General features: G+C 46.5%; 1 protein-coding gene across 3 annotated transcripts in view; it reads left to right on the forward strand.

Annotated features, from left to right (window-relative positions):
• The window catches only part of LOC128322923 (protein lifeguard 1-like), a 64,181-nt gene that overhangs the window by 15,991 nt on the left and 20,517 nt on the right, over positions 1–27,673 (forward strand). For 2 of the 3 annotated variants that reach the window (XM_053245186.1, XM_053245185.1), the window contains exons 4-5: positions 25,037–25,151; positions 25,593–25,705. In XM_053245186.1, coding sequence (XP_053101161.1) covers positions 25,073–25,151; positions 25,593–25,705 — 192 coding nt within the window. In that variant the 5' untranslated portion in view covers positions 25,037–25,072. Of the gene's footprint in view, positions 1–21,172; positions 21,306–25,036; positions 25,152–25,592; positions 25,706–27,673 lie in introns of those variants that run through there. The other variant, XM_053245184.1, reaches the window with a different exon arrangement.

Genomic DNA, 27,673 nt, shown 5'->3' on the forward strand with positions numbered 1-27,673 from the left:
CTTTCACTGTCTCTACATCTGGACAAAATTTGGTGCAAATCGAGGTCCACAAGTTAGATCTCTTGCGCCTCAAATGTTCATGTGTCTGTCATCTTGGATCAGAGTGAATGTCGTCATTACAAATTGCACTATTGAGGTGTCCCTGTGTGTCATTCACTACAGCTGTTCCAAATTTGATTCAAATCAGTTAGACAGTCTTCAAATTAGTGCACTTGTGCCTCCAAGGTTTATGCATCTGCTGTCTTGGATCGGGGTGGGTGACATCATCACAAACTACACCATTGGGGCATCCCTATGTGACCATTCAGCTGTAGCAAATTTGGTTCTAATCAGTTAGACTGCCCACAAGTTAGTGCAGTTGCACCTCCAAAGTTTATGTGTCCATCATCTTGAATTGAGGTGGACGACATCATCACAATCTTCTCCTTTGAGGTGTCCCTATGTGTCCCTATATCTGTAGCAAATTTGGTTCAAATCAGTTAAGCGGTTCACAAGTTAGCCCACTCATGCCTCAAAAGTTTGTGTCCACCATTGATGACATCATCACAAGCTATGCCAATGAGGTGTCCATGTGTGTCACTCACTGCAACTGTACCCAATTTGGTTCAAATAGGTTAGGCAGTCCACAAATTAGTCCACTTGTGCCTCAGATGTTCATGCGGCCACCATCTTGAACTGGAGTGAATGACATCATCACACACCATGCCATTTGGGCATCCCTATGTGTACCTACATGTGTAACAAATTTGGTTCAAATCGCTTAGGTGGTTCACAAGTTAGGTGGTTCACAAATTAGCCCACTTGCGCCTCAAATGTTTATGTGTCCGCCATCTTGGATTGGGGTGGATGACATCATCACAAACTATGCTACTGAGGTGTCCCTATGTGTCACTCACTGCAACTGTACCTAATTTTGTTTAAATTGGTTAGACAGTCCACAAATTAGTCCGCTTGTACCTCAGATGTCCATGCGGCCACACACCTTTTGGGCATCCCTATGTGTCCCTACATCTATAGCAAATTTGGTTCAAATTGGTACCCGATTTGATTCAGATTGGTCCAGGCGTTGCAAAGTTGATAGTGGGACACACACACAGACAATGCTGGTTGATCTCATAAACCTACTGGAAAGTAAGCTATATAGGGAAGAAACGTGCAAATAAATGAGGAAGAAGAATCATGGCTTGAAAGTATTCTTAATTGTTGCAAACTGAGGCTTTGCCATTCAAGAAAATTACAAGAGTGGGTTAGTACTCACCTTCTTGTGCTGGGTGTCTCCTTCGTGATAAAGGGGAAATGCTTCATGAAGCAATTATAACATGAAGAAGTTACAGTGAGGGAAATAAGTATTTGATCCCCTGCTGATTGTGTCCGTTTGCCCTCTGACACAGAAATGAACAGGCTATAATTGGAATGGTAGGTTTATTGTAGCTGTGAGAGACAGAATAACAACAAACAAACCCTCAAAAGCCCAGTGCCCAAAAGTCAGCGATGGATTTGCATTGTAGTGAGGAAATAAGTATTCGATCCCCTATCAACCAGCAAGATTTCAGGCTCCCAGGTGTCTTTTCACTATATGCAGGTAACGAGCTGAAATGAGGAACACCCTCTGTAAGGGAGTGCTCCTAATCCCAGGTTGTTACAGTACCTGTATAAAAGACACCTGTCCATAGAAGCAAGCAATCACTCAGCTTCCAAACTCACCACCATGCCCAAGACCAAAGAGCTGTCGAAGGATGTCAGGGACAAGGTTGTAGACCTGCACAAGGCTGGACTGGGCTACAAGACTATCACCAAGCAGCTTGGTGAGAAGGTGACTACAGTTGGCACGATAACTCACAAATGGAAGAAACACAAAATAACTGTCAATCTCCCTCGGTCTGGGGCTCCATGCAAGATCTCACCTCGTGGAGTTGCAATGATCATGAGAACGGTGACAAAGCAGCCCAGAACTACACGGGGGGAACTTGTCAATGATCTCAGGGCAGCTGGAACCATAGTCACCAAGAAAACAATTGGTAACACACTACGCCGTGAAGGACTGAAATCTTGCAGTGCCCGCAAGGTCCCCCTGCTCAAGGCAGCACATGTACAGGCCCGTCTGCAGTTTGCCAATGCACATCTGAATGATCCAGAGGAGAACTGGGTGAAAGTGTTGTGGTCAGATGAGACCAAAATCGAGCTCTTTGGCATCAACTCAACTCACCGTGTGTGGAGGAGGAGGAATGCTGCCTATGAGCCCAAGAACACCATCCCCACCGTCAAACATGGAGGTGGACACATTATGCTTTGGGGGTGTTTTTCTGCTAAGGGGACAGGACACCTTCACCGCATCGAAGGGACGATGGACGGGACCATGTACCGTCAGATCTTGGGTGAGCACCTCCTTCCCTCAGCCAGGGCATTGAGAATGGGTCGTGGATGGGTATTCCAGCATGACAATGACCCAAAACACACAGCCAAGGCAACAAAGGAGTGGCTCAAGAAGAAGCACATGAAGGTCCTGGAGTGGCCCAGCCAGTCTCCAGACCTTAATCCCATAGAAAATCTGTGGAGGGAGCTGAAGGTTCGGGTTGCCAAACATCAGCCTCGAAACCTTTCTGACTTGGAGAGGATCTGCAAAGAGGAGTGGGACAACATCCCTCCTGGGTTGTGTGCAAACCTGGTGGCCAACTACAAGAAACGTCTGACCTCTGTGATTGCCAACAAGGGTTTTGCCACCAAGTACTAAGACATCTTTTGTGAAGGGATCGAATACTTATTTCCCTCACTACAATGCAAATCCATCGCTGACTTTTGGGCACTGGGCTTTTGAGGGTTTGTTTGTTGTTATTCTGTCTCTCACAGCTACAATAAACCTACCATTCCAATTATAGCCTGTTCATTTCTGTGTCAGAGGGCAAACGGACAAAATCAGCAGGGGATCAAATACTTATTTCCCTCACTGAATATAACAACTGAGAATCTACACTGTCTTCAAAGCAGTTCCCTATGAAAAAAGTCTTACAATATTCTCATTTCCACCCTCTTAATTTGGCCTCCCGTCCAATTCCTGCACTTCTTTTTGTGGACGATAATGGTAATATTGTTCTTCTCTGAAATAGGTCTGCAAAGAGCCATTACACTAAGTCATTACACTATCCAGGCAGGCTGGATGACTTTTATGTACATTTTCTTCTTTCTGACTCTAAGGTCCAGATTACCTATTGTGTGGCTAGATTTTATGCCACTGCTGTAGCATCAGGAAACAAATGGTTAACCCTTTGTTATGTAAGGTACATGTGTTATTATGGTGGTGTGTTGATAGTTTAGTATTATTTAGTATTGGAGTTTTAAAAACTGTATTGCCTTTATGCTGATTATTGTAACTGCTAGCTAGTCATGGACCGTAATAAATGAATGATCATGATGATGAACAACAGAGAATCTACAATACATAAACATTCCTTAAAGATTACCTGATTGCATCACTGCCTTGTGGGTTGGGTGGTAGTTGGCTCCAACAGTGCCCTATCCTCCAACCTGCTTTGGAGTACCGAGGGGCTACCCACCAAAAATAATGGGAGCACTATGAATCCCCAGTATTCCCGATAGCAGAAAAAATTAAACCAGACAAAAACTAAAAAATTACTTTAAAAAAATTATCTGAGTGCCCTACAAGGCAGTGGGTTGGCTGTTAATTGGCACCCATGTCCTGACACCCAACCCGCTTTGGAGTACCTAGGCATGCAGTAATCCAGAACACCAACCACAAACCACATTAAAAACACAAACACTAATCAAGGCTTCAAGAAGAAACCACAAACCAAACTAACAGCTACAACAAACTACTAACCTAGAAGTCCGCAAGCCACAAACCTAACTACAGACACCACAAACCAAGCAAACCACAAACCTAACTACAAACCACTAGTTTCAGTTCAGTTCAGTTTATTACAAGAGAAAGACCTCATGAAGGAACTTAACAGGGAATTTCAGAAAGCTCTTAGAAGAGACAAGGAGCAGTACTGCAAGGGCATCTGTAAAGACCTTGAGGATGGAAATAGACAAGGAAAAACAAGGAATATTTCCCAAAAGATCTCTGAACTTGGAGGTTCCAACCTCAGATTGGTATTTTAAAGGATGCCAAAGGACAGATAGTAATTGACTCAGAGAAGATCAAACAGAGATGGAAGCAGTATATTGAAAATCTGTACAGCACGGACGTTACAATCCAAGATACTCTAGAAGATATTCCCTACTTGCAAGAACCTCTAGTACAGGAAGATGAAGTTAGATCAGCACTCCGGTCACTACCAAATCAGAAGGCTACAGGAATGGATGGAATAGCTATAGAAATATGGCAGGTAACAGAAGAAGAATCAGTCATGGCTCTAACCAAACTATGCCACCCAATGAGGTCTCCCTGATCGTCTGCAAGGAGAGTGAGTCAAACCTGCAGACCCTCCAGGTATGCTTCATTGACTACAGAAAAGCCTTTGAATATGTTGACCATGTCCGGTTGCGGAATATCCTTAGGAAAATGGGTGTGGCAGAACATCTCATTGTTCTCATGAGAAACCTATACACAGGATAGGATGCCACAGTCCAGACAGAACATGGCAAAACAGACTCATTCCAGATCAGCAAACGAGTAAGACAAGGCTAACTAACCCCTGCTAACTAGGCAAAGATGCAACTTTTAAAAACAGTGATTCTCTTTATTTAGCAGGGGTATAGGAACTGGCCCTATCCACCCCAACACAGTATCTCTCCAGTGACTGTTGCTGGTTATGATTCTTTTTAGATTGTGAGCCCTTTTGGGACAGGGAGCCATCTTATTTATTTATTATTTCTCTATGTAAGCCACTTTGGACACTTTGGTTTAAAAGTGTTATATAAATATTTGTTCTTGTTGTTGGCTGTATTTTTTCTCCTTATTTATTCAGTTTACATGCTGAACATATACTGAGAGAAACTGGATTGGAAGAAGATGAGCGTGGTTTTAAGGCTGGAGGAAGAAACATCAATAACCTGCACTACACTGATGACACCACTCTGATGGCTGAGAATGCGGATGACTTGCAAGCTCTAGTAATGAATGTCAAGGAGCACAGTGAAAAAATGGGACTACGACTATATGTAAAGAAGACTAAACTAATGACAACAGGTACAGCAACCAGCCTCAGGATTGATAATGAGGACATTGAAGTGGTGGATAGCTTCTGCCTTTTAGGATCGACCATCAACAGTAAAGAATCCAGCAGTCAGCAAATACTCCACAGACTAGCACTTGGTATGGTTGCAATGGGGACCTAGGAAAGGATATTTAGATGCTTTGACGTGTCTATACCTACAAAGATTAGAATCGTTCCGACCATGGTTTTCCCCGTGACACTCTATGGATGCAAAAGCTGGACTTTGAAGAAGTAAGATAGAAAAAGTTTTGACACTTTTGAACTTTGGTGCTGGAGAAGACTTTTGAGGATACCATGGACAGCCAGGAAAACAAACAAATGGATCATAGAACAAACCATTGCAGAATTTTCACTCGAGGCACGAATGACCAGGCTCAAGTGATCATACTTTAGACCCATTCAGCTCCCTTGAGAAGTCCCTAATGCTGGAAAACTAGGATGCTGGCTGTAAAACTGGCTCACCCTGCTCAACCCAAATATGTCATAGTCTGCACATTAGTGCTGCAGAGACACACGCATGCCACTGGCTCATGCTGTCCATCATTGACTGGCACCCCAGGGTCAGCATCCATAAGAGGCTGCTGTGGAGCATAGGTGGTTTAGTTTGGGCTTGATGATTGGCTTGTGTTGGCTCTGCCGGATTTGGGCAGGTGGAATGGTGCAGGGCCAGCTCCCATCTGAGGCCACGGTGCAGCAGCCCGCATGAGTCATTCAATGAGGTGCTGGTTTTTTGTTTTTGTTTTTTGGCTTGCTGACTGACTTTTGTGTTGGATGCTTTGCTTGGTTGTTGTTTGTTTTGTTTTTAGCATGGCCAAACCAACATGTCTGTGTGTGTGCGTGTGTGTGCGCGCGTGCTCACGCATTGGCCCATTATGAGTCTAGACTGGTTCCCTGGTCTGTGTCAGCCTGCAGGCTGTCAGGCCAACTTATAGCACACACGAAAAGAAGAAAGAAGTCTTCTCTCATGTGCTTTTCCATTTTCAATCTCAGTGCACATGCACACAATTCGATTCTGCCTGCTTTTGGTTGCTTTTGCTGGATCAGAAGAACTTGGTTGCCTTGCCTGGCTTGCCTGGCTTTCATGCCTGAGTCTTGAGGTTTGGTCTGGTCACTGGTATTGTGGCAAAATCTCTGTCTGCTCCTGATTTCCAGTGTGAGATTTGCTCCATGACATGTGTCTCTCCTTGCAGGGGCACAGCGCACTGTGGACTGTGGTCTGGTGGTCTGAAGATGCGCATTCTGCATGTGCACAGAGTCAGGACCACTGTGTGAAACAGGATGCTGGACTAGAGAGGCCTTCTTGAGTACTTTGGTCAAAAGGGTTCCACTGTTGCTATAGAGTAATTGTGAGGCTCTTCACATGATTAGTGTGAAGATCCTCTAGGGGGTTTGCGGGGAGAGCGGGCTTAGCCCACTCTCCCCACAGATGAGCAGACAGTCTGCTCTGGGCAGCCGCAAGAGCTGCCCACATGACTGCCAGCTCCATCATGGAGCTGGCCGGGGCTGGGGAGTTCGGGGGCCGCACAGCCCCCGGAAGCTCCAGCATGCCCTGCACGGGTGCGCAGGGCATGCTTTCGGGCCTCCCGGGTGGGGGTCTACTCATGAGTAGCCATGGCGTGGAGCCGCAGCATGGCAACTCATGAGCAAAAAACCCAGGTTTGTGGAGCATTCACTCCGCAAACCCAGTTTAAGGGGAAGGTTGTTTTGTCGGGTTAGCTGCCTAGAGGCCACCAGGCTCGCCTGCGAGCCCAGTGGTTCTCATGGTCAGGAGAAATCGGGCTAGGCTCCCCTCGCCCAATTTCTCCTGATCGTGGGAGTAGCCTCTGTGTGTTTCTGGAGAGCAACCTGAGGCAAGGATACATTGTCGGGCACTGCGCAGGGCACCTTGTACTGTCTGGCTGACAGTGGCACAGAATCTGGGTCCGTGATTCTTTTTGGGGTCTGCTTTGCACTGCGTTCTGTGGGTGGGAGTATCCCTTGGTTTAAAATGTCTCTGTGTGAACTTAATTCAGTGCAGTGCTGTTTCTGGTTCTGCCCTAAGGAATAATGGGCCTATTATGTGTTAGAGGTTGTTAGAGGGTGGTACGGAAGGTCTGGGAGGAGGAGGCCGCTAGGGCCTGCAGAGACCAGGAAGTTGGTAGTGGTGCGGGGGTGGCCCCCGCGGCCCAACCCGCACACAGCAGCAGAATGGGCGGCCAGCCGGCGTCAGCTTCCCCTTCCCCTCCCTCTTCCCAGTCCAGCAGCGTGGCATCCCAGGCAGCGCCATCGCAGCAGCCATTTGTTCCCGCCGCGAAATCCACCCAGTGGTTTCAGCGGGTCTGCTATGGCGCCTTGCCTGGTATGCGGGAGGCTCGACCTGCCAGGCCCCCCTCCAGTGCTGAGCAATGCATTGTGCAGTACTTGGAGGAGCCTGTGGAGGAAGACGGCGTGGACTGCGCACAGTTCTGGGCGATCCGCCGCCAAGTCTGGCCGGACCTGGCGGTGGTTGCTATGCGCCTCCTCTCCTGCCCCCCAACCAGTGTCCAGAGTGATCGGGCTTGGACGCTGATCTGGTGGAGCAGTTGGTCTTCCTCAAGGTCAACCTCCCCCTGCTGGGCTACCCCAAGCTGGATTTTGAGCCGGGTGAGTGATTACCGTGGGTTGCCCAATGCCCCATGGTTGGTCACCTGCCTGGCTTGACCTCTGTGCTTCTTCCTACCCTCCCCCTTCCACCTCTAGCTGAGCTGATGTGACAGATGCTGAGCCGTGCCAGCCAGTCGCAGCGTGTAGTGCCCACACACAGATGCAGTAGTAGTTGTAGTGCTGCGACTGGCCAGACATTTACAATGCCCACGCGCACCTAAAAAGAAACCCATTGCTGACCAGCAGCACAGGCCCTTATCTCTCTGCCTGACATCATTTGGGGACCTGGCGTGGGCACGGCACACACACCCAAAGTAGCACAGCCCAAATAGTACTAGACTTAGCGGCAGCGGCGGGTATACGTTCTAAAATGCAGTGTAAATATGTAAATACTTGTATGTAAATAAATATGTAAATAATTTTTCTTTAAAACCCCATGTTAAAATCAACCCTCAAAATTATGCAAAAGAGGGAAAAAAGGTAATAAAGGGAGAACAAAATGATGAATGCTAAATGAATTGATTCTATTGAAAATGTTACCAGAAATCATGTGTGGGGGGCTTGGTTTACATGGAGAAAATAATTTGATGATTTTTTTTATAATGAAACGAATGAATTATTATCATCTTATGTTCATCTTGATTGTGGTCACTGTTGATGTTGGCTGATGGCAAAAAAACAAAAACCATCAGAATACCAATGAACTGGCTGCCAACACAACATATTGATTGATAACTATGCAGGGGGGGAATTGTGTGTGTGTGTGTGTGTGTGTGTGTGTGTGTGTGTGTGTGTGTGTGTGGTGCAGGCTCAGTCTGTCTCTTCCTGTTGTGTGTCTGTCTGTCTGTGTGAATGGATGCCTAGCACTGTCTGTGTTTGTGGATGCTTTCTGTGTTGTGTGCTGTCTTCTGAGTCTGTGCTGTGTGTCTGTCTACATGTTTTTTTCCCTCCCCCCCTCCGACTCCCTCCCCCCATGCCTCCCTCCATCCCTCCCCTCTCATCCTCCCCCCTTCCTCTTCACCACCCTCCATCCTCCCTTCCAGCCCACCACCACCTCACCTGCCCCCAAAACCTGGTCTGGCAGATGATGAGAATCTGGTCTCTCCCACCGAAGCACACACGTGATCACGTGTGTGCATAATATGTGGCTGACCAACTCTGAGCCGGACCCTTCTCCCCCTTCAATCCCCTCTGCTACATCCCGCTCCCCCTCCCCTTTCCTCCCCCCTTCCCTCCCTCCCCCCTCCTAGCTAGCAGCGCACACATACACACACAAAACACCTGTGGTGGCAAACACCACCAGCACACATGCACTCACACTGGTGCCACCACCTGCCTTGGGCCTCTCTGTGTCCTTGAGCAAATATGTGGTGGTGGACCAGAGAAGCATTTCTTTCAAGTAAGGCAAAAGGCATGCACTCACTACACACACACACGAAGAAGAGGTGAAAAGACGAGAAGAGGCAACTTCTAGAACCAGCAGCAGGTGAGTGTTGTGTTGTGTTGCTTCCCAATGCCATTACCCATGCTCAGTGCTCAGTCTGCTGAAACTAAACTAACTGCTATCATCCTCACACGCAGCTCAGCTCAGCTGCACAGCACTCACTAACTAGACACTACAGCTGGTGGTAGAACGAAGAAGCTGTCCTGGTGGATTTTAAACTTTCAAATCTGTGCTAGGATTGCCTCGCCTCCTCCTCCTGCCTGTAATTGTGCCCTCTCCCCTTGCAGTTGCGTCGTGATGGGTTGGTGTGCGCGTGCCGTCTACTTAGCTCTCTCCTCATGTTGGCTTGGCTTGCTAGGCACTGACTGGCAGTAGCTGTTGGCTGTGTGCTAGGCTCAGGCTGTGGCGCGCGTGACTGGACTGGAAATGTTAGTGTAGCAGCAACACTGGTTGTGGTGGTAGCAGTAGTTGTTGTTGTTGCTGCTGGGCTGGTGGCTGGTGCCCTGTGCTGACTCTGCGCACTTGGTCTGGTTTGGATGCAGATGTGTGTGCATCATCCATGGGGAGCAGCAGAGCAGAGCAGAGCAGGTTGGCTGGCTTCTGTCTGTCGGGCCTAGTCAGTGGCAGGCACTGAGTGAGGCGGTGGTTTCTTTGGGCATCACATCACCCATCATGCAGAGCAGCAGGTCTGCTGCTCTGCTGCTCCACCTCCTGCTTCTTCTCTGTGTGTGTGCTGTTGTGCTTAGTGTGCTGCTCCACTGCTGCTGCTGGCAGGCAGCACAGTAGTGGCCTTTTTGTTAGATCAGATACAGAGTTGGTGTTGTCTCTCTGAGTGTCATCTTAGTTGCTTGGATAGGTGGTAGTAGGTAGGCATTAAGGTGGACTGACTGGGTGTTACATGTTAGGGCGCCCAGAGAGAGGGCCAAAAAGCTGGGGTGGCAATTGTTGGGTTGCCCCTAGCATTGTTGGTGGATTTCTTGAAAAGGAGAGGAAAAAATCCCATTGGCTAGATTGGGTTTTTTGGGGGGGGCAGCCCCGGACCCGCCTCCGTGGGGTGGCAGCACCCCCAAAGTGGGTCTGGGGGGCCATGGCAGAAATGGCCTCAGTCCCTCCTGGCAATCCCCAGAGAGATAGGAGTGATGGTTTTTTTTTTAGGATTTCCTAGGCATTAAATAACTGTCTCTCTATGTGGCTTTACCTTTCACCCACTGACACACATTCTATTGTTTCCAATTAGATATTATTTAATGCCTTAGAAAATCTTAATTAAAAAACCATCACTCCTATCTCTCCGGGGGTTGATGGGAGGGACTGAGGCCATTTTTGCCATGGCCCCGGACCCACTTTGGGGGTGCTGCCGCCCCACAGAGGCAGGTCTGGGGCAGCCCAAAACCCCCATTCTAGCCAATGGGAATTCCCCCCCCCCCAAATTCACCAATAATACTAGGAGCAACCAATTGCCTTGGGATTGTTGGGGTGGAGGACACCCATGGGTGGCTACCACCCAGCCCAGCTTTTTGCCCCTAAGTGCTCCACTTAGGGAGTTATGGGCAAAAATTGAAAATTTCAAAAAAATTTGTAAAATATCAGAGGAAGGTCCAATCGACTTGAAATTTGGGTGGCAGGTAGAACACATGGTCCCCTTTAAAACCAGCTATTTTTTGAGATCCTGACCAGGGGGTGGTTCGGACAAAACCAAAACTGAACCACCCCAGTCCGGTTCGGACCCGGTTCGGATCCAAACCGAACCAGGCGAACCAGTTTTGTGCACATCCCTAGTTGATTTTTACCGACAATAGGTAAAACAGCAGAGCACTAAGGAATGAGCACACACTCCAGTTCCAGAGCAGGTCGCAGAGGATTGTTTGGATATTGCAGCTATTTAGAGAAAACACATGGAGATCCTTGTATGACTAAACACTAAATATTTATTGGTTAAATACACTTAGATAGGAAAGACCTATGTCTAATCTAAAGGACTACATAGTGGATAGGTAAGGCGAGAGAGAGAGAGATGTTTCCATCTGCTCTCTAGGAGGAAAGGAAGGATTGTGACTCAGCACAGGAAGTGCTGCAGAGTCAGTCCAGGGGTCATAGAGCAGGGACAGAGAGGGAGACCCTGGCTGACTGTCTCTACTCCCAATGCCCCTAGTGGTCATTAGGACAGTTGGTGCAAAGGTCGATGCACTGGAAGTTCATATACAACATTATGCCGTATGCGTAGTGCCTAAAGGTAAAGTTGTGCCATTGACTCCTGGAGACCACAGAGCCATGCAGGGTTTTCTGGTAGAATACAGGAGAGGTTTACCATTGCTGTCTACCGCACAATGTGAGATTATGCCTTTCAGCATTTTTCTATATCGCTGCTGCCCAATATAGGCGTTTCCCATAGTTTGGGTAACATACTAGTGGGGATTCGAGCCAGCAACCTCTTGCTCCCTATGCAAGTTACTTCCCAACTGTGCCATTAGGTGGCTGTGCGTAGTGCCTAGGGACACCAAAATAGGTTGAGTGGTATGTTATGATGGGTGCTACCTACAATCAAGCCCAAAAAGCAATTGGGCAGTTGGGCTACTTTAAATGCATGTTAAAAGGTTGCTGCCAAAGCCGGTCAGCCGTTGGTGCCTGGTCTTTGGGGTGGGACTGAGGTCTGGGGGAGGTTATATTAGGGTGGCTAGAGGCCTGGGCTAGAGTTTGTTGGTTCTCCATTTTATTGGGTTGTGCCAGGCCTCTTGGCAGGTATGTGTGGGCTCTTTGGAGAGGGTGGTGCAGCGGGTGCGTGCGGCAGATATTTCTGTAGTGTTGAGGAATAGAAGAATTGGTGCTGGCAGAGCAGCTGGCCATTTCAAGGGAAGGGAAACCACTAATCTAGTAACTATTTCCACTTCCGGCTGCCCTGTTAGCTCTCAGGCCTTGGGGAGCAGTGCTAGCTACCCACAGAGCCTAGCCATGCTCCTTTGCGATGCCAGGTTGGTTCAGAATAAGACCAGAATCATCCATGACTTGATCGTGGATGAGGGAGCTGACCTGGCATGAGAGCAACAATCTGAGAACTGGTTGGGGAAGGCAAGTGCTCCAGTTTTGTAGTCAACTTCTCCCTCCAGGCTACTCCATTGTGGAGCAGGTTAGGGGAAGTGGGTGGGGCGGTGGAGTGGCTGTGGTCCATAAAAGTACTATCTCCCTTACCAGGGCCCCTGTGAGACAGTTGACCTATATTGAGTGTGTTTTTCTGAGGCTGGGAACTAAGGATAGATTGGGGATTCTGTTGGTGTACCGCTCACCCCGCTGCCCAACTGACTCCCTAACTGAGCTGATGGAGCTGGTCTCGGAGTTGGTGTTGGAGTCACCCAGACATTTAGCGTGGGGAGACTTCAATATCCTATTTGATGACACTCAGATACTCCCCCAGAAGGAACAGGTACACAGCTGGGGAGTGCTCTTGAGAAGTCCATAATGCTGGGGAAAGTGGAAGGAAAGAGAAGAGGACGACCAGCAGCAAGGTGGATGGACTTGATTATGACAGCAATGAACGCACCACTGAAAGACCTTAAAGGCCAAGTTGAAGCCGGATCATCCTGGAGAGGGTCTTGCTATGTGGTCGCTGAGAGTCGACACTGACTTGATGGCAGTTAATCAATCAAAAACAATCCCTGGAAATGGTGGGGAATAATTCAAAGACCAATAATTGAAAGGTCCCTTTAAAAATGTGAGTAGAAACCGATGTAAAAGTCCTGTGAGATAAACCCACCCAGCACACAGCACACAGATTATTTTCAAAGAATCCGAAATTAGCCACATCATTCCTCAGGGCATAAGATCGGTTAGTCTGTTTTTTAAAATGCCAATTATCCCTCCTCTCCTACTTTGTAGAGACTACCGCAAGAAAGAGATAGCAACTGACATAATAAGGAACATTGCTTCAAGTAATCCTACTGAAATTAAACATCCTAATGTTCTTTTAATTTCAATGAGATTGCTTTGAGTAAGCCATTATCCTATCAGCCATAAGGCCTGAGGCTTAAAGGGGAGAAATCTACTCCATCTACGCTCAGAGGCTGCATGACTTGCGTACAACTTTTAAAATATACTACTTTCTAGATAGGAGGAAAAGAGAGAGAAAATGAATAAGTATCATAAACACATGCCACAAATGTATTAAAAGAAGAAGAAGAACCAAGGCCAGAAGCGCTCCTATCACCTCCTCAGGGCTCAATTGTGGCCAGAGAATAGGCCCTGGAAAGGTGTTTGTAGGGCTGCTGCTCAAGGCCTGCTGTGTGTCCTGAAGGAAGGAAGGAGAAAAAGAAGAAGTGTCATACAAGTTTCCATCCCTTAAAAGAGTTGAGGTTTCAAGAATAGGGGGGCTTTTGTTTTTCTAGAGGTCATAGAGCAAAGTATAAGTTCCTATATATGGTAAAAAGCCACAATTCCTGGTCTTTTAATTGGACATTGGGCTGGGTAGGGGTGCATCCAGGTGGACATTTAACTGGTACAGTTTCCCCAATCACTTCTTAGAGATGCCTCTGATGAATTACTGTATGATGCATCTCTGATCAAGGCAAAATGTGGGTGCATGGAGCCACATTTCTGAAGCCATCATGAGATACAGACCATGAACATATTTACAGCTTATATGGTGCAGAAGTTAAGATGTGCACCTTAACTTGAAATTTCCATTCTTTTCAGAGCATGAGTTAAAGGTAAAGCATCTTAACTCTCATTTTAAACTAAAGATTTTTGAATTACTGAATATACATTTAGTTATTCTGTTGTCTTATGGTCAGTCAGTTGTATTGCTTCAATTTCAGCTGTCCTCCTTTGTATCAGAATGGGGAAAACCATCAACCATAAATCCAAGACTGCTGGTGGCAAACCCAGCCTTTTACAATGCCTTCTACGTCCAACAATGCTCCACCACCTATAGCAACTGTTAGCTGATATGCGCCATGCACCACGTCACTTATGTATGCTCATTTGTTTCTACAACTCTGTTCTGTGTTAAATTTCCATATTCCCAACTGCATAAAAACCTAATTTCCACTGCACAAAATAAGTCCAGCTGCGCATTGGAAGAAACCTTGCCATAAATCAACTTGAACAAATTATTTGCATCTATTAATAACCCCATCCACATGCACAAAAATATAGTATGGATAGATAGATAGATAGAATATAAACACTGAACGTTAATTCCCTCAAAAGTCTTTTGTTCATGAGGGTAAAAACAAACCAGTTCCAAAGGAGGAGTTGGATAAAGGTTTCTACCCCACACGATGGATAACGAAGGAGATCCTAGGCTTTCCTGACACTTCAGAGCTCAGTCTCCAAGAGCTGGACCTACAGCTGATCCAAAGCAGAAAGCTGCCAACCTCTTCTTTTCCCATTCACCTAGTCTCTGCCTGCCCCCTTTCAGATATTCCTATCCCAAACACATGACAAACTTCAGGAATCCTCCTCCTCCTCCTCCTCCAGATCTTCATTTTCCTTCATCAGAATTCCTTTGCAGCACCCCACCAGGGCCCAGAAGTAATTCAGCTGACCCCACATGTGTAGAAGGCTACACATGCTGGCTTCCCTTCCCTTCTCTGCCCACGTTCCTTATAGTCCACGCCTGGACCATAGGAAGTAGGGACCCTATTTCTTTCATCTCAAGGGTTATTTCTGGCTATTTGTGAGTCTTTGGGTGAAAATCAGGGAAGGTGGGAGATTGGGGCACACTCCTGGAGGGCTCGGGGCACTGGGCTGTACTCTTCTTTTATCTTCTTTCCCCCATTTTCATGATTTTTGGTGCTTGGGGTTTTTCAGAGGAACCTAACCCCTGAATTCCCACAGACACAAGGTTCCCAATATCATACTTTATTCATGATTGTAGGCGGGAACACAAACCCTGTGGGAAATGAGGGCCTCCTGTATTCTGACTGATCTGAGTACATGAAAATTTGATGTTATTATAGAAGCTATTTGCTTAATTTATAGAAATTCGCATCACATTTATTTTGACAAACCCATGGAAGTGTGTAATGTGGAATAGAGACCATATAAACAGAACCCCTGCTAGTCCTAACGTGGCAAAGAGACACCTTTTAACATGTTGATTCTCTTTAATTAGCAGGCGGAGAGTAACTGGCCCTCTCCACCCTAGCACAGTAGGACCATAGGAACATAGGAAACTGCCATATACTGAATCAGACCATTGGTCTATCTAGCTCAGTATTATCTTCACAGACTGGCAGCAGCTTCTCCAAGGTTGCAGGCAGGAATCTCTCTCAGCCCTATCTTGGAGAAGCTGCCAGGGAGGGAACTTGGAGCCTAGATGCTCTTCCCAGAGCGGCTCCATCCCCTGAGGGGTATATCTTGCAGTGCTCACACATCAAGTCCCCCATTCATATGCAACCAGGGCAGACCTTGCTTAGCTATGGGGACAAGTCATGCTTGCTACCACAAGACCAGGTCTCCTCTCCTACCTCCAGTGATTGTTACTAGTGTCTATCTTATGTTCCTTTTTAGATTGTGATGCCCTTGGGGACAGGGAATCCATCTTAATTATTTATTATTTCTCTGCGTAAACCGCCCTGAGCTATTTTTGGAAGGGTGGTATAGAAATCAAACTATTATTATTATTATTTGTTTACACAGTCAGACAAGTATTATTGGCTGGTTTGTTTTATCCAGACATTGTCAAGTCCTACCCAAGGACCTGGAATGGCTGAATTTTATTGTCAATCTTGTTGCTGTTGTTATAGTCACAGAATATAGGCTGTTCCCAGTAAAGTTGCTTTTTGTAATTGGCTGATGGTGATTTCTGTGGCCCCTATAGTGTTGAGGTGCTCTTCAAGGTCTTTTGGAACTGCACCCAGGGCGCCAATGACCACTGGGATTATTTGGGTCTTTTTCTGCCACAGCCTTTCAATTTCAACTTGTAGATCTTTGTATTTGGTGATTTTTTCTATTTCTTTTTCTTCTGTTCTGCTATCCCCTGGTATTGCTATATCGATTATTTTCACTTGTTTTTCTTTCTTCTCGACTACAGTGATATCAGGTGTATTGTGTGGCAGATGTTTGTCTGTTTGTAGTCAGAAGTCCCATAATATTCTTACATCTTCATTTTCTTCAGCTTTTTCAATTTTATGGTCCCACCAATTCTTGGCTACAGGTAGCTTGTTTTTTTTTTTTTTTTAAATGTTCCAGTGTATCATCCCTGCTACCTTGTCATGCCTTTGTTTCTAGTCAGTCTGTGCGATCTTTTTACAACAGCTGATTAGGTGGTCCACTGTTTCAACTGCTTCTTTACAAAGGTGGCACTTACTGTTTGTTGTTGATTTTTCTACTTTTGCTCTTATTGCATTTGTTCTTAGTGCCTGTTCTTGTGCAGCCAGTATTAAACCCTCTGTTTCTTTCTTCAAGTTGCCATTCTTAAGCCATTGCCAGGTCTTGGTGCTGTCTGATTTTCCACTTATATTGTGCAAATATTGATCATGCAGTGGTTTATTTTTCCATTTTTCTGCTCGGTTCTTGGCTTATTCTTTTTTGTAGGCCTGTTTTGTTTCATTGGTGTTGAATAGTTTTGCATTATTGACCATTTGAAGTGCATCTTCTTCACTGTCCTTGATATATTCTTCAAGGCCTCTTTTCTCGTCCTCTGCTGTTTGATGGACTTGCAGCATTCCTCTTCCACCTGAGCTCCGAGGGAGGTATAGCCTATCAACATCACTGCGGGGGTGCAGAGCATGATTGATGGTCATGATTTTTCTGGTCTTACGATCTAGTGTCTCTAGCTCTGCCTGGGTCCAGGCTATTATTCCTGCAGTGTATCTGATAACAGGTATAGCCCAGGTGTTTATGGCTTGTATGGTGTTCCTGCCATTGAGTTTGGACTTGAAGATTTTTCTAACTCTCCTGATGTATTCACTTCCAATCTTTCTTTTAACTTGAGTGTGTGCAATGTATCAGCCTGGAAAATGCCCAAGTATTTATAAGGTTCTTTCTATTCAAGTTCTTGATCTTGCTTCCATTGGGCAGTTCTATTCCTTCTGTTTTTGTTATTTTCCCTCTGTTCATTATTAACGCAGCACACTTGTCTAGTCCAAACTCCATTGCTATATCGCTACTGAATATACGGACAGTGTTTAGCAGTGATTTGATTTCTGACTGGGACTTTGCATACAACTTCAGATCGTCCATGCACAGCAGATGGTTGATTTGACTTGATGTTTTAGATGTTTGGTATCCGAGGCCTGTTTTGTTTAGTATTTGTGAAAGTGGGGTCATGGCGATTACAAACAATAGAGGGGAAAGTGAGTCCCCTTGGAAAATGCCTCTTCTAATGTTAACCTGTCCAAGTGTCTCGCCATTGATTGTTAACTGTGTACTCCATATGCTCATTGCTTTTTTAAATAAATATCTGAATGTTTTTGCTAACACCAGTTGTTTTTAAACATTTTAGTATCCATGTGTGAGGCAATGAATCGAAGGCTTTCTTGTAGTCAGTCCATGCAACACTTAGATTGGTTTTTCTTCTCTTGCAGTTTCCTAAAATCATTTTGTCAATCAGCAGCTGGTCTTTTGTGCCTCTGGTGTTTGGGCAATTTCCTTTCTGTTCAGCTGGAAGCTGTTTGTTAGTTAATAAGTGTTGTATCACTTCATCTGCTATTATTCCAGTTAATAATTTGAACATGGTTGACAGGCAGGTTATCAGTCTATAATTACTTGGAACTGCACCTTTTGCTGGGTCTTTCATGATGAGATGAGTTTTCCCAGTTGTTAGCCATTGTTCAACATCACCGCCTTGCAAAATGTGATTGAACTGTTTTGATAGTTGTTTATGAAGGCTTGTTAGGTGTTTAAACCTAAAGCCATGCAGTTCATCATCTCCTGGTGCAGTCCAATTTTTAATTTTCTTTGCTCTTTCACTTATTAATTCTGGTGTTATTATTAGAGCTTGCATTTGTTGGTTACATGTTTCGACTTCCTTTACCCAGCCTGCTTTTTTATTATAATCTATTGAATTGTCCCATAATTTCCCCCAGAATTGCAGTTTCTTCTTTATTTGGTATTTCTATGCATCTTGCAGTTTCTCATTCTATGCTTTGGTAGAAATGTCTCTCATTCGACTGGAATTGGAGATTGTTACAATTGGAGACTTGTTACAAGTACTTGTTACAAGTAAAAACTTACTTGTTTGGCCTGGCCTTCCAAGGTTTTCAAATTGTTTTTTAAAAAAGTATTTTAATTGTCTATATTTAATGTAATGTTTGTGTTGTCTCTGAGTCTGACTTTGCTTTGTTCCTTTCCACCCATGGCATGGAAGGACTGTGACTGAAGCAGCAGCACATACACACATGCACCCCCCACCCGTACCCCCATCCCATCCCCCAGATAGCTGCCGCCAAGGATGAGCTTGCTGCTGGTGCTGCCCTCACAAATGTCTGTCTCATGCAGACTTAGAGAGCACACACAGCATTCTGAGGTGACAGCCAAATTTTTACCCCTAAACCCAGCCACTAGCCCTTTCACAGAGGATGCATGCACAGTCACACAGGTATACTACTATTGTTTTTGTCCCCTCCCCCACCCTCCAATGCAATATGCATTGCAATGCAATCCCAAAATGCAATGTGTGCCAAACTAACTTTTGAGGGACCTCATGGGTGTGAGGTGGGCAAAGGACAGGTTCACTTCACTTCTCTTGACTGTGCGCATGCACACATGTATACTTGATGTTTGCAATGAAGAAGATTGGGTCATATTGTGAGTTGTCAGCATTTTTATTCAAAGATTGCTTGATTGCATCTACATAAGTTGTGCTCACAGTGCTCAGGCAGCTCATGGCACACAGGCTCCGATCCATTGCAGAAATGCGTCAAAAAATTGTGTGCTGCCATTGTTGTTGTCAATTCATCAGTCCTTGAACTTGTGTAGGCACTATAGGCAAGAGGTGGGCCAAGCCTGCCTCACTGCTCCACTGGAAGAATGTTGTTTTGCATCCTTACTGAATGTGTTCATGGCTGGGTGCCACAGATGTTGCTTGCTGCTGACTGTGTCTCTGTCTGACTCTCTCTGTTGCTTGCTTGTAGTGGACAAAAAGATGTTTGGGGGAGGGAGGGCAGGGCAATGTTGCAACTTGCTGGCCCTAGGACCTGTTGTTCCCCTCTGTGTGGCCCTACTCCCCCCACCGCCACCTCCAGTCCTGCCCTGCCCCCTCCCACCCAGATTGTTCCCCAATCCTCACTAGTGCTGCTGCCTGCCTGAGTTCCGCCTTCTTTAGGATTTTAGTTGTTGTGTGATCAGCATCTTTTGGTTCTGGTTTTGTGGTGTGTGTCCCACTCCCTTCCTCCCTGTTGGTTGTTGGTTCCCCCCCCCCCGACTTTCTGCCCTGTTTTGATTCTTTTTAATTGGTTTAAGGTTTTCTTTGTTTAACTTTGCATATTGGTTTGGGTTTGATTCATTGATTGTTCCCAGATTGTTCCCCCCTTGCCACACTAACCACGCAGAAACACACCCTCTGGTCTCTCCTCTTCTTGCCCCCCTGACTCCCTTTACATACCCCAGACCCCTTGTTGCCACACTAACCACCTGGAAACAGAACCTCTGGTCTCTCCTCTTCTTGCCCCCCTGACTCACTTTACATACCCCAGACCCCTTGCAAAACACTCCACCCCCAACACACCCTCTGGTCCCTCCTCTTGGGACCACTGCTGCTGCTGTCCTCCCCCCACACCTGAATTCCCCCTCCCTGCTGCACTACATCACAGTTTCCCCCCCGTGCTGGCCAAAGGCTGTCCTGCCCTCCCACCCTGCTGGGAGTTGCAAGCTGCTGGGAGGCAGGAATGCAAGTTAGCAGTCCACCCTGCAGGGAGGGGCACCCCCATGGCATGAGGCATGGACCCTTCCACCCCCACTCAAGCCCAAGCATCCATCCCAACACTTGCCCTCTGCCCCCAAAACACTGACTGAAAGGCCCAGTTATTCCTCCCTGCCAGAGACCAATCCCACCCAAGAGCCCTGCCCTGCCGAGTCCAGACTCACCAACAGAGCGCCCCCTCCCCGCCACTCCTGGCAGCACCCACCGTTTCTCCAGGATCTCGGGGTCAGTGATGCGGGTGTTGGTCATGTGGCTGTGCACCCCACTCCGACCATGCCAGTGGGGCCCGGCCCCAGAACCTCCTGCCACTGTCTCATAATAACCGACACGCTCATTCCCAAAGGTAACGTTGTTCATGCAGCCCTGGCAGGAGACTGGGAGGTCAGGAAGGCACCCCCCCTCACACACACAAAAGAAACCACCTCCTTGCACCCAACACCTCCAGCCTGACCTGTACAGTATTTTTCACCCCCTCCCACCACATTAGCCCCTTCCCAAAAGATCATGGGCACCTGGCTCCACACTCAACACCACAAGTGCAAAAAGAAACAGAGATCGTTGCATTATCTTGCAAACACTGGAGAGTAAGAGCAGAGCGCCCTTGTACAGCCAACATGGAAATCCACTTTCAAAAACCAAAGAGTTTAGCCTGCTTAAGGTGTGAGGTTTACAGTCCAAGCAAGCACAAATTCGACACTGGAGTTTGGCCAACACAACCTCAAGGGCAGAGCCCTGCTGCAAGGCGGGACCCCCACCGCGAGGAACACCAGAAGCTGCCTCTCAAGACCAGCCAACCCCCTCTGGTTTCCTTTGGCTGGTGCTCCAAGAGCTCTCCCTGCCCTGTTCCCTGGAAATGCCAGGGACAGATCCTGCGGCCTGCTGCACACAAAGCAGGTGCTCTGGTACCACCTTAATGGTTACATGGTACCTCCAGGTTCAGGGGCTGTATCTCTGACTACCAGCACTTAGCACTGAAGCCACCATGCAGGGGTCACTATGGTGACAGAGAATGGAATAGAACCTGGCCTTGTGTTCCTGCGCAAGCAGTTGAGATTAGTTCAAGCTGGGGGAGGGAGGGAGGGGAGGAGGGAGGGTGCAGGAAAGAGCACTGCCTCTGTGAGGAGTAGTATGGCCTTAGTTCGAGTGGGTTTGCTGGACACCATGTTGGAAAGAGAGCTTTGCGGGATCAGACAGACCGCCACAGGCAAGGCTGGAAGTTGGGGTGTGACCTCTGGGTGGAGGAAAATGGTAGAAGAGCCCCACTGAAGTAGAGGTCTTTTGTGCCAGATGGCAGTGTAGCAGTTAAGAGCATGGGTTCTGATCCAAAAGGCCTCCCTCTCCATCTAGATTTAAAAGAGCTCTAACATAAGAATATATATATTGTTATTTTTTCTGTTTCTTTTTCTTCTATTCTGCTATCCCCTGGTATTGCTATGTCAATTATTTTGACTTGTTTTTCTTTCTTCTCGACTACAGTTATATCTGGTGTATTGTGTGGCAGATGTTTGTCTCAGACCCATAATATTTTTACATCTTCATTTTCTTCAACTTTTTCAATTTTATGGTCCCACCAATTCTTGGCTACAGGTAGCTTGTATTTTTTGCAGATGTTCCAGTGTATCAGCCCTGCTACCTTGTCATGCCTTTGTTTGTAGTCAGTCTGTGTGATCTTTTTACAACAGCTGATTAGGTGGCCCACTGTTTCATCTGCTTCTTTACAAAGGTGGCACTTGCTGTTTGTTGTTGATTTTTCTACTTTTGCTCTTATTGCATTTGTTCTCAGTGCCTGTTCTTGTGCAGCCGGTATTAAACCCTCAGTTTCTTTCTTCAAGTTGCCATTCTTAAGCCATTGCCAGGTCTTGGTGATGTCTGATTTTCCAGTTATATTGTGCAAGTATTGATCATGCAGGGGCTTCTTTTTCTATTTTTCTGCTTGCTTCTTTACTTGTTCTTTCTTGTAGGCCTGCTTTGTTTCATTGGTGTTGAATAGTTTATCGTTATTGACCATTTGAAGTGCATCTTCTTCACTATCCTTGATATATTCTTCAAGGCCTCTTTTCTCGTCCTCTACTGTTTGATGGACTTGCAGCATTCCTCTTCCACCTGAGCTGCGAGGGAGGTATAGCCTTTCTACATCACTGCGGGGGTGCAGAGCATGATTGATGGTCATGATTTTCCTGGTCTTACAATCTAGCGTCTCGAGCTCTGCCTGAGTCCAGTCTATTATTCCTGCAGCATATCTGATAACAGGTATAGCCCAGGTGTTTATGGCTTGTATGGTGTTCCCGCCTTTGAGTTTGGACTTTAGGATTTTTCTAACTCTCCTGATCTATTCACTTCCCATTTTTCTTTTAGCTTCAGCGTGTGCAATGTTATCAGCCTGGAGAATGCCCAAGTATTTGTAATGTTCTTTCTCTTCCAGGTTCTTGATGTTGCTTCCCTTGGGCAGTTCTATTCCTTCTGTTTTTGTTATTTTCCCTCTGTTCATTATTAATGCAGCACACTTGTCTAGTCCAAACTCCATTGCTATATCACTGCTGAATATACGGACAGTGTTTAGCAGTGATTTGATTTCTGACTGGGACTTTCCATACAACTTCAGATCGTCCATGCAGAGCAGATTGTTGATTTGACTGGATGTTTTAGATGTTTGGTATCAGAGGCCTGTTTTGTTTAGTATTTGTGAAAGTGGAGTCATGGCGATTACAAACAACAGAGGGGATAGTGAGTCCCCTTGGAAAATACCTCTTTTAATCCTAACCTGTCCAAGTGTCTCGCCATTGATTGTTAACGTGTCCTCCACATGGTAATTGCTTTTTAAAATAAATATCTGAATGTTTTTGCTGACACCAGTTGTTTCTAAACATTTTAATATCCATGTGTGAGGCAATGAGTCGAAGGCCTTCTTGTAGTCAACCCATGCAACACTTAGATTTCTTTTTCTTCTCTTGCAATTTTCTAAAATCATTTTGTCAATCAGCAGCTGGTTTTTTTGTGCCTCTAGTGTTCAGGCAATTTCCTGTCTGTTCAACTGGAAGCTGTTTGTTAGTTAATAAGTGTTGTATCACTTCATCTACTATTATTCCAGTTAATAATTTGAACATGGTTGGCAGGCAGGTTATCAGTATATAATTACTTGGAACTGCACCTTTTGCTGGGTCTTTCATTATGAGATGAGTTTTCCCAGTTGTTAGTTTGGCTATTATTATTACTGTTGTTGTTGTTATTGTTATTATTATTAATTATTCAATTTCTATACCGCCCTTCCAAAAATGGCTCAGGGCAGTTTACACCAAGAAATGACAAACAAATAAATAAGATGGTTCCCTGTCCCCAAAGGGCTCAGAATCTAAAAAGAAACATAAGATAGACACCAGCAACAGTCACTGGAGGTCCTGTGCTGGGAGTGGATAGGCCCAGTTCCTCTCCCCCTGCTAAATAAAGGGAATCAACACATTAAAAGGTGTCTCTTTGCCAAGTTAGCATTGTGTGTGTGTGGGTGGGGAATTCCTTTTATTCTTCCAAGTTTCCTGGCAATCATTTTCATGGGATGACCCCTGGTTCTAGTTTTGTGATAGACAAAGAAATAATTCTCTCTCTCCACACCATTCAATTTTTTATAGATCTATATCATGTTTCCCCTTAGTCGTATTTTTCCCCAACTAAAAAGCCCCAGATGCTGTAGCATTGCCTCATAAGGAAGGTACTCTGGCCCCTGATCATCTTGGTTGCCCTCTTCTGCACCTTTCCCAGTACTATAATGTCTTTTTTGAGATACAGTGACCAGAACTGTACGCGGTACTTCAAATGTCACTGCACCATTGATCTCTATAATGGTATTATAATACTAGAAGTTTTATTTTCAGTCCACTTCCTAATGATCCCTAGAATGGTTTTTGCCTTTTTCACAGCTGCTGTGTACTGAGTCAACACTTTCAAACAGCTGTCCACCACGATTCCAAGATCCCTCTCCTGGTCAGTCACTGACAGCTCAGACCCCATCATTTTATATGTGAAGTTGGGGGTTTTTGCCCCAATATGCGACACATTTATTTACTCATTCATTCATTCATTAAATTTCTATACCGCCCTTCCAAAAATGGCCCAGGGTGGTTTATACAGAGAAATAATAAATAAATAAGATGGATCCCTGTCCCCAAAGGGCTCACAATCTAAAAATCTTTACACTTGCTTATATTGGGCTGCGTTTTCCATTTTGTTGCCCACTCCCCCAGTTTGGAGAGAACCTTTTGGAGCTTCTCACAATCTGTTTGGCTTTTACTACCCTAAATACTTTACTGGCATCTGCAGATTTGGCCAGTTCACTGTGTACCCCAACTTCTGGATCATTGATGAACAAGTTAAAGAGCACCAGTCCCAGTACAGATCCCTGGGTACAGATCTACTTCTTACTTCCCTCCACTGTGAAAACTGTCTATTTATTCCTACTGTTTCTGTCCTACTTCAGTTACCGATCCACACATGAACCTGGCCGCTTATCCCATGACTGCTAAGTTTACTCAAGTCTTTGGTGGGGGACTTTGTCAAAGCTTTTTGGAAGTCAAAGTATACTATGTCAACTGGATCATCTTCATCCACATGCCTATTGGTGCTCTCAAAGAACTCCCAAAGACTGGTGAGGCAGGACTTGCCCTTGAAAAAGCCATGCTGATTTTCTTTCAGGAAGGCCTGTTGCTCTATATCAGGGGTTCCCAACCTGTGATACTCCAGAAGTTGCTCAACTACTTTCATTCTGCTTCTCTGCAGTCTCTATGTCCTTCTTAAGCATCCCTTTCACTCCCTTGTCATCAAATGGTAGAAACACCACCCTCTATCTGGGTTGTGGTCCAGGTTGTGGGGAGCAGCTGGGAAAGGTTCCTTTTAGAATAAACAGGCGTGCAGTATCTAATCTCCTCTCTTTTGGTCTGTCTGCAGCTCTGAGCGGTTGGTAGACATGTGAGCACCAGAGCCATGTCACTCCTGAAGAGCTTCTGGAGGTTCAAGCAACCTGAGCCCATCCAAGACCCCAATGTTCAACCATGCACTACAGGTACCACGGACCAAGGTGGTAAGAAGCCACGCTGCTGAGGGGAGGGCCCTGGAAGTGAGGCTGGATCCATTTCCTTCACACAGATATCTGCTATATGGCTGCCCCAAGGGATCTGCAAGGTTGCCTGAGCCTTGCTTCAAGATAGCACACCCCATCCTCTAGTTTCTTCCATGGGGGCTATCTTCTGGGGTACTCTGGAGCCAAGAGCAAGATGGCTCCAGGCTAGATACCCAATTAACCTGCTGCAGTTTGTCCCCAAGATGGAGTGAGATGTCCTGTCCTTGTGAAATGGGGAGTTGGCATCATGGCCTCCAGGTCTGGTGAGCACACCCCCTCCACCAATGAAGGAGTCAGGAGGCCTGGACTGCTTCTTCTTGAGTTCCTATAGGGACAACATGGGGGAGCCTCAGTCTGACATTCTCTGCTGCTCTTTGTCCCCAGCACCTCAGCAGAATGACAACGAGGAGGACAGGCCACCGTCAAGCTATAGCACTCAGGATCTTCTCCCCAATACCTTGGCTGACAGGAATGTCCGCAAGACCTTCATTCTCAGGGTGAGGTTCACGTTGTAGGGAAGCCTGGCATTTCTGCAAGGAGACATGATTAGTGAAATGGATGTGTGCTCTGAAAGGACTGTGCTGATGGGGTGCAGTGATTTAGTGGAGCTAATGTGGGGTTGGGAGCTCAAATTTTAGCCTCTCCCATGCTGGGTGAAACAATTCCTTGCTATTAGGGCACCTGTTTTCCATACCAAAGTTCACAGGTTCAATGCCTGGCATCTCCATTTCAAAAGGAAGGGATGGGAAAAACTCCCTGTGAACCCCTGAAGAGCTCTGGCCATTGCTGTCAGTGGCTAAGCAAAGGTTAAGAGTGGCTGACACAGTTTCTTGAATTTAAGGATATGATTCTAAGCAAAGGCATTGTGGGAACACTGAGGAAATGGTTGCTGAACAGATGATAATCAGTCATGCAACAACCTTCAGTTTAAGGTGAGAGTTAAGATGCCTTCAATTTTCACTTGTGCTCTAAAATATAGGGAAATTGAAAGTTAAGGTACCCATCATAATTTCCAAGCTCCACAAGCTGTAAAGACTTGTTCAGTCTCATATATGAGGCTGGTTTTAGAAATGAAGCTCCATGCACCCACACTTTGCATTGTCTTTCAGCTAGGCTATGGTAGGGAAGGCCTGCATCCAGGCTATGCAAAACACAAGTTAAAAAAACAACAACATGTTGAGGCTAGTCCCATAAGCACTGGAAAGTGGGCTAAGGGATCTTAGACCACTTTTCCAGGGCTCATGGGTGAGCCCAGTGCTCCCAAGGCAGCTAGCCCGCCTAGTAGGGGTGTGCGTGGAACTGGCTGGCCCAGTTCAGTTCGGGTGCGAACTGCACCCAAACCTGACCAGGCCAGTTCGGTCTGGCACACCCCCCCCCAAACCCCACCACAGTTCCGTTTGGTCCGGGGAGGGTTGCAAATTTTTCTAATACTTTTTAAAAATCTGTAGCCCCTTGCGGGAGGGGCTGCCTAAAGGCTGCAGGGGGGGGCTCTGCAAAGGTTCCCTCTCCCCGCACCGGCCTCTTAAGTCACCACCATAGCCCATTCCAGGCTGATTTTCGTTCAGGCCTGCAACGATTGGGTGGCGGCCATTTTGGTGGCTGTCGCGCATGTTCAAATGGCCTCTGCTACGCCTGGGAAGGCCTAGGGCCTTGCAAGGACCATTTGAGCATGTGTGGCGGCCATTAAAAAATATATTGTGAACTGGGGAGCGGGTTTGGTTCGGTTCAGCCAGACCGAGAGGGTTGGTTCTAACCCGAACCCCCAAACCCCAAACCAGTTTGCACATCCCTACTGCCTAGAACACCCTCCTCTTAAATGAGGTTAACGGAGTGAGTGCTCCATTAACCTCATTATTTTTGCTCGTGTGCTGCAATGGTGCGAGGTGACAGATGAGTAGGCCCCCAGCTGGGAGGTTGCTTGAAGCTGCCGGGCTCAGGGGTCTCTCCAGGATGCCCTGAGCACTTGCGTGGGGCACCCTGGAATCTCTGGGGGCCAGCCAGCTAGGGATGTACACAAAACCGGCTGGCCTGGTTGGGTTCAAGGCCGAACCGGCCGTGAACCCAACTGGGCCAGTTTGCTCCGGCACCCCTCAAACCCCCCCGCCCAGTTTGGTTCGGTCCAGGGGGTTCGCAATCACTTTTAAGGTTGGTTTTTTTTTTTTGAAAAAGTGATTGTTCAGGTAGCAGGAGGGTGCGCAGAGGTTCCCCTTCCCCCTACCAGCCTTCAAAATGCCCCCCTTTGGCTTTTTAAGCCCATTTTTTGGCCCGCTCGGGCTTTCCTAAAATGGCACAGTGGCTGAAACAGTGGCCACCGTGCATGTGCAAATGGCCTCTGTGAGGAAAAGCCTCACAGAAGCCATTTGCGCATGAGTGGCAGCCATTTTATTTTGGTGGCCATTTAATTTTTTTTTTAAAGACCTTGTTAAAGGCCTTGTTCTTCTTTCCAACTCCAGCTCTGGCGATCA

The sequence above is a fragment of the Hemicordylus capensis genome, chromosome 4 (genome assembly GCF_027244095.1).
Source record: "Hemicordylus capensis ecotype Gifberg chromosome 4, rHemCap1.1.pri, whole genome shotgun sequence".
Lineage (NCBI taxonomy): Eukaryota > Metazoa > Chordata > Lepidosauria > Squamata > Cordylidae > Hemicordylus > Hemicordylus capensis.